Raw genomic sequence first — 8855 nt, forward strand, 5'->3', positions numbered from 1 at the left:
TAGCACCGCCCTGCGATGCACAGGCCAAGCATCGGTGACGATGCTCTTGAACCGCTCCTGGGGTCCTCTCGCTAGGTCGACTCAACGACTCAAGATCTTCCTGCAAGAACCTCCTGGCAGTAGTTCTTTTCACTTGACAGCGAGGATGCCGCACCATCACCACCATCACCACCATCGCCATCACCACCATCTGCTGAGGCTGATGATGGTGATGCTGACGGTTGTTCTCATGGCCACGGATATCGTCTGCTCGTCTCAAATACGAGGTGAGCGCAGATTCCGTGGACACACACACAACACACACAACCACACACACAACCACATACACACACATACACAATCACATACACACACACACATACACACAATCACACCCACACACACAATCACACATACACATACACACACACACATCACACACACACACAACCACACAAACAATCACACAGACAACCACACACAGACAACCACACACACACAATCACACACACACACACAACCACACACACACACACAACCACACACACACAACCACACACACACATACACACACACACACCCACACACACAATCACACACACACAACCACACACACCCACACACACACACAACCACACATACACAACCACACACACACACACCCACACACATACACACCCACACACCCACACACACACACCCATACACCCACACACACAACCACACACACAACCCCCCCCCCACACACAACTACACATACACACACACACAACCACTCACACAACTACACACACACAATCACCCCCCTACCCACACACACAACCACCACCCACACACACACAACCACTCACACAACCACCACCCACCCACACACACAATCACCCCCCCACACACACACACACAACCACCACCCAGACCCCACACACAACCACACACACAACCACCACCCACACATACACACACACAACCACACACACAACTACATACACACAACGACACACACACACACACACCCACACACACAATCACCGCCCCCCCCCACACACACACCCACACACACACAATCCCCCACTCCCACACACCCACACACACAACTACACACACACACCCACACACACAACTACACACACACACCCTCACACACACACAATCACACCCACACACACAATCACACATACACATACACACACACACATCACACACACACACAACCACACAAACAATCACACAGACAACCACACACAGACAACCACACACACACAATCACACACACACACACAACCACACACACACACAACCACACACACACAACCACACACACACATACACACACACACACCCACACACACAATCACACACACACAACCACACACACCCACACACACACACAACCACACATACACAACCACACACACACACACCCACACACATACACACCCACACACCCACACACACACACCCACACACCCACACACACAACCACACACACAACCCCCCCCCCACACACAACTACACATACACACACACACAACCACTCACACAACTACACACACACAATCACCCCCCTACCCACACACACAACCACCACCCACACACACACAACCACTCACACAACCACCACCCACCCACACACACAATCACCCCCCCACACACACACACACAACCACCACCCAGACCCCACACACAACCACACACACAACCACCACCCACACATACACACACACAACCACACACACAACTACATACACACAACGACACACACACACACACACCCACACACACAATCACCGCCCCCCCCCACACACACACCCACACACACACAATCCCCCACTCCCACACACCCACACACACAACTACACACACACACCCACACACACAACTACACACACACACCCTCACACACACACAATCACCCCCCCACACACACACACACAATCGCCCCCCCCACCACTCCCACACACACACAACCACCCCCCAGACCCCCCCCCCACCCTCTCGCCCCCCATGCCCGCGGGCCCGGGGCAGACGGCCAAGCCCTGCGTAAGCACGCGGCTCTGCTGATGTCGTCAGCCGAGACGATGTCACGACGTAATATTACATTGACTTTTGAACTTTCAACTTTCGTGACTGCAGCAATTCACATTCTACGATTCTTTCCGTCAAGACACGTGGATAGAAAATGCAATGAAATAAAAAAATAAAAAAATATTTTTGTTACATATATATAAACATTTTATTATCACGTCTATATAAAATGAAAGAAAATTTTTATAAAAATTACATCGATTTTTACAATATATATTTTTGATTATCACTTAGAAAATAAATGAAATATAATACTAAGAAAAATATCGATTTTAATATGTATATAATTTTTATTATCACCTAGATATACAATAAAATTAAATAATGATAAAAACAATATATTTTTCAATATGTAATTTTTTATCACTTAGAAAATAAAAGAAATAAAATGATAAAAATAATATCTATTTTTAAATATATACATTTTATCATCACTTAGAAAATAAAATAAATAAATGCTAAAAATTATATCTATTTTAATATATTAATAATTTTGATTATCACCTAGATATACAATAAAATTAAATAGTAATAAAAACAATATATTTTTAAATATGTAATTTTTATTATCACTTAGAAAATAAAAGAAATAAAATGATAAAAAATATTATCGATTTTCAAGTATATACATTTTATTATCACTTAGAAAATAAAAGAAATAAAATGATAAAAATTATATCTATTTTAATATATATATCTTTTTGATTACCACTTAGAAACACAATAAAGAAAATAATGAAAAAAATAATAGAATTTTTTTTACATATCTAATTTGATTATCACTTAGATATTAAAAAAACTAATATATATTTTTTATATATCTAATTTTGACTATCACTTAGAAAAAAAACAATAATATAATTTTTTTACATATCTAATTTTGATTATCACTTAGATTAAAACAAATAAAACGAATATATATTTATAATATATATAATTTTGATTATCACTTAGATAAAAAAATTTTAAAATCTAACAAGACTAATAGAAATTAAACGATACATTTTTCACGTATCTTTTTTTTTTACCGAATTCCCCGCAGTCACGAAAGTTTTGAGTAGAGATTTACAATCGATTATTTTGGCGATGTTCATTGATTACTTTGGCAATGTTCACTGAATACTGGCGTGCACAACAATTACGAATATGAAAGTAAATTTGATTACGTAGGATAATCTAGAAGAGAAATAGTATAGAATAGTAATTGCATTGATTAGAGAGCCATAGACTCACCACACAGAGAGTCATAGACTCACCACACAGAGACCCATAGACTCATCACACAGAGACCCATAGACTCATCACACAGAGACCCATAGACTCACCACACAGAGAGCCATAGACTCATCACACAGAGACCCACAGACTCACCACACAGAGAACCATAGACTCACACACAGAGACCCATAGACTCACACACAGAGACCCATAGACTCACCACACAGAGAACCATTGACTCACACACAGAGACCCATAGACTCACACACAGAGAGCCATAGACTCACCACACAGAGACCCATAGACTCATCACACAGAGACCCACAGACTCACCACACAGAGACCCATAGACTCACCACACAGAGACCCATCGACTCACCACACAGAGACCCATAGACTCACCACACAGAGACCCATAGACTCATCACACAGAGACCCATAGACTCACCACACAGGGACCCATAGACTCACCACACACAGGGACCCATAGACTCACCACACAGAGACCCATAGACTCAACACACTGAGACCCATAGACTCACAACACAGAGACCCACAGACTCATCACACAGAGACCCATAGACTCATCACACAGAGCGCCATAGACTCATCACACAGAGACCCATAGACTCACCACACAGAGAGCCATAGACTCATCACACAGAGAGCCATAGACTCACCACACAGAGACCCATAGACTCACCACACAGAGACCCATAGACTCACCACACAGAGAGCCATAGACTCACCACACAGAGACCCATAGACTCACCACACAGAGACCCATAGACTCACCACACAGAGACCCATAGACTCACCACACAGAGACCCATAGACTCACCACACAGAGAGCCACAGACTCATCACACAGAGCCATAGACTCACCACACAGAGACCCATAGACTCACCACGCAGAGACCCATAGACTCACCACACAGAGACCCATAGACTCACCACACAGAGAGCCATAGACTCATCACACAGAGACCCATAGACTCATCACACAGAGAGCCATAGACTCATCACACAGAGAGCCATAGACTCACCACACAGAAACCCATAGACTCACCACACACAGGGACCCATAGACTCACCACACAGAGACCCATAGACTCATCACACAGAGACCCATAGACTCACCACACAGAGACCCATAGACTCATCACACAGAGACCCATAGACTCATCACACAGAGAGCCATAGACTCATCACACAGAGACCCATAGACTCACCACACAGAGAGCCATAGACTCACCACACAGAGAGCCATAGACTCACCACACAGAGACCCATAGACTCACCACACAGAGAGCCATAGACTCATCACACAGAGACCCATAGACTCACCACACAGAGACCCATAGACTCACCACACAGAGAGCCATAGACTCATCACACAGAGAGCCATAGACTCATCACACAGAGACCCATAGACTCACCACACAGAGAGCCATAGACTCATCACACAGAGACCCACAGACTCATCACACAGAGACCCACAGACTCACCACACAGAGACCCATAGACTCACAACACAGAGACCCACAGACTCATCACACAGAGACCCACAGACTCATCACACAGAGACCCACAGACTCATCACACAGAGACCCATAGACTCTAAAGAAAGCTGTCTCTGGTGTGGACCAATCAGTTTCAAAGCCAATGCCATTTATTATGAGAACATGTTTTTTTATTTGCATTCTGACCACAAGTAATTGTGCTTAATGCAGACATAATTCATCGTTAAAAAAAATTCAGTTTGGTGTTTTAACATCGTAACAGAGCTGTTTTGTTGCCAGACAAAAGAGGAAAACCGATTCTCGACCCCCAATACCGCCCCACGGGGAGACACACAGACAAAGATCCCCCGTATAGCCTTAGCAGACTGTAGGGGCAAGTGCTGTTAGCGAGCACCTATGAAGGCCGGCACGGCACACGAGGGGGTGGGTGGCCAGCACCGCGCCCGACCGCCTTTGTCTCCCCAGTGGCGATGTTTGCACACCGCACCAGGTACTCATTTGAGGCTGAGTCGACCTAGGGGAGGCCCAGGACCGGTTCAGATAATCGTCACCGGTGTTGTTGGCCGTGAGCGGGAATCGAACCCGTGTCGCCGGGTTCATAGCGCAGCGTAGCGCTAACCACTACACCCACCGCTCCCCCTAGAGACACAGACAACAACTACAACCGCCATTCGCCACTAAGTGGCGGTGACGTCACCACGACGCTTGTGCCAGGCCATGTGCACCTTGAGGCTATCACGTGAAGTGTCGAACGCCCGCTGGCAGGAGGTCACGGGGCAGACCCAGCAGGTGCCACGGGTCGACTGACCGAGATGACCGAGATGACTGGCTGATGCACCACCTATGCCCCCCCTACTGTGCCAACTTGCTGTGCTTTAGCCACCCGGCGCTCCGCTCGTTGTTGTGAGCGTCGCTCCTCCGCCCTCCGTTGTTGTTGGAGGGCGACTGCCTCCAACTGCCCAGTAGCAGCGTCCTTCACGAGCCTCCTCCACAGAGGCCGACTGACCGAGATGACCGAGATGACTGGCTGATGCACCACCTGTGCCCCCTACTGTGCCAACTTGCTGTGAGACACAGACACACACACACAGAGAGAGAAAGATGGGACGCTGTTGAACTCTGACCGTGTCTCCCCAGGGCTGGTGGAGGAGGAGGTGCAGGATGAGGTGCAGGATGAGATGGGGCATCGGAGTCACAGCCAGGCAAACGAGCGTCTCCTCCGCTCCGTACTTCACGAGGCGATGGCTACGGTCAACGGAGCCTACAAATATTCACGTGACAGGTGCGGTGTGAGTGTGGTGTGGTGTGAGTGTGGTGTGAGTGTGGTGTGCTGTGAGTGTGGTGTGGTGTGAGTGTGGTGTGAGTGTGGTGTGAGTGTGGTGTGAGTGTGGTGTGGTGTGAGTGTGGTGTGAGTGTGGTGTGGTGTGAGTGTGGTGTGGTGTGAGTGTGGTGTGGTGTGAGTGTGGTGTGGTGTGAGTGTGGTGTGCTGTGAGTGTGGTGTGGTGTGAGTGTGGTGTGTGTGTGGTGTAGTGTGGTGTAGTGTGGCGTGGTGTAGAGCACAGACTGTAACAACTACAGGGGCATCTCACTCCTCAGTGTGCCGGGAAAGGTCCTGGCAAGGATTATTCAACATCATCCTCTTAGTTCTTTCGGTAAAGTCACGTAGGTAAAAAATGAAATTAAAATTAATAAAAAATAAAATCATGATTTTTATTATTTAAATTTTTATTCATTTTAATTAATAATAAAATCATGATTTTTATTATTTTATTTTTTTAATAATTTTAATTTCATTTTTTACCTACGTGACTTTACCGAAAGACCTAAGAGGATGAATCCTTGCAGTCACGAAAGCTTCAAATCTAGAATAATTCAACATCGCCTTGCCAGGCACGCTGAGGAGAGGCTTGCGGAGCCCCAATGCGGTTTCAGGAAGGGGCGGTCCTGCACGGATGCCATATTTTATGTCCGTCTGCTACAGCAGAGGTGTAGGGAATTCCAACAAGACCTACATCTCTGCTTTATTGACCTGGTCAAGGCCTATGATACCATCAGTAGGCCTGGGCTCTGGGTTGTTCTTCGTGCTCACGATCATTAAGGACCTTCATGATGGTGAGCGGGCCCGGGTAAAACTACGTGGCCGGGAGTCAGAGCCTTTCCCTGTACACCTTGGGGTGCGACAGGGATGTCCTCTGGCTCCCACTTTATTTAACATCCATTTCGACCACGTAGTTCGTGAAGCCTTCAATAGCTGTACCGGAGGAATTTCCATCTGGTACAGATACAATGGGAGGCTGATCGATGCCCGGGTGCGGTCCAGGGATGGCTCCCTATTGCTCAACCACGTTATGTATGCCGATGATCTGGTAATTGCTGCTCACTCAGAGGAGGAGTTGGAGACGCTGCTGCTGAACCTGGAGCTTGCCACCAAGAGGTGGGGCCTTACCATCAGCCCCACCAAAACTAAGCACCTGCCTGGGTATTTTGTACCATCGGACACTCCACCCCCACAACTCCCAATCGGTGATGGGGAAGTTGTGGAGAGAGTGGAGAGTTTCCCATACCTAGGCAGTGTGCTCGTGACTGGCTCCGGTTTAACAGCAGAGATCTCACTCCGAATCAGTCGAGCGGCATCATCTTTTCATCGGTTGCGTAACGCTGCTGTGTGGAAGCTACCTGGGTCTGTCGCTCCGCACGAAGCTTCAGGTCTTCTCGGCCACGGTCATTCCCTCCCTTCTCTACGCTTGCGAAACGTGGACCCCCCTAATGGAACATCTTCGCCGGTTAGAAACATTTAGGCTGGCCTGCCTACGATCCATCCTGGGTTTACCCAGGCTGGATTGTGTGAGGAGCTCACAAATCCTTCAAAGATCTGGACAAAGTCCCATCGGTGAGCTCCTCCGGCAGGCAAGGCTGCGTTGGCTGGGTCATGTAGCCCGCATGCCCAGCCACCGCATGCCTAAACAGCTTTTGTTCGGCCGGATCGAGGGAGCTAAACGGGCGCGGCACGGGCTGGAGAAGAGATGGAGTGATGTGGTACAGGAGGACGTGGAGCTGAGTGGAATTTGCCGATGACTGGTACCAGCGGTGTCATGATCGGCCTCTGTGGTGGAGGAGGCTCGTGAAGGACGCTACTGGGCAGTTGGAGGCAGTCGCCCTCCAACAACAACAGAGGGCGGAGGAGCCACGCTCACAACAACGAGCTTGCAATCAGTTGTCTTGCGGTCTTCCACGCTGGGTCAAAATAAAATCCAAAACATAGTTTACGTTTTAGAATCATCGTCTCTCTCTCTCTTGCCTAAGAGAGAGAGAGAGAGATGTGCACTCATCTCTAGGGTGCGGTCTGTACAATGTGTGAAATGCAGGTTAGGGAGGCAGATTGATGTGTGAAGCTCAGGGCGTCGTCACCAGCGGTGACTTATCGTCGTCTTCTTGTTTGAAACTTTGTTTGACTGTTAGCGGACAAAGCCACCACCGCCACCACTTCCACTACCACCACCACCACCAAATAACCACCATGCCCACGAGCACCACCCAACACCACAACCACCAACCACCATCCCCCACCACCATCATCCCCCACCACCATCCCCACCACCCACTCACTCACTCACCAACCCACCCACCACCACCCATATCCACTCAACCCAGTACCACCAACCCACCCACCCACCCACTCAACCCACCACCAACCCACCCATCCACCCATAAACCCACTCACCCACCCACCACCCCACCACCCCACTCACCCACCCACTCACCCACCCACGACCACCACCACCACCACTACCACCACCACCCACCCATCCATCCACCCACCACCCCACCAACCCACTCACCCACCCACCACCCCACCACCACCCACCCATTGCCTCTGCCCCCCACCACCACCCACCCAACCCACCCACCCATTGCCTCTGCCCCCCACCACCCACCCACCCATTACCTCTGCCCCCCACCTCCACCACCACCCATCTACCCACTCACCCACCCACCACCACCCACCAAACCCACCCACCCATTACCTCTGCCCCCCACCACCCCCCACCC

At 48.7% G+C, this 8855-nt stretch overlaps 1 protein-coding gene across 1 annotated transcript in view; it reads left to right on the forward strand.

The window, feature by feature from the left end:
- The first annotated feature begins 229 nt into the window (after nt 1-229).
- The window catches only part of LOC144953257 (eosinophil peroxidase-like), a 33896-nt gene continuing 25270 nt past the window's right edge, over nt 230-8855 (forward strand). The window contains exons 1-3 of the mRNA XM_078883829.1: nt 230-266; nt 2005-2067; nt 5943-6080. Of these exons, the coding sequence (XP_078739955.1) occupies nt 230-266; nt 2005-2067; nt 5943-6080 (238 nt within the window). The remainder of the gene's footprint in view (nt 267-2004; nt 2068-5942; nt 6081-8855) is intronic.

This window comes from Lampetra fluviatilis, chromosome 73 (genome assembly GCF_964198595.1).
Source record: "Lampetra fluviatilis chromosome 73, kcLamFluv1.1, whole genome shotgun sequence".
Taxonomy (NCBI): domain Eukaryota; kingdom Metazoa; phylum Chordata; class Hyperoartia; order Petromyzontiformes; family Petromyzontidae; genus Lampetra; species Lampetra fluviatilis.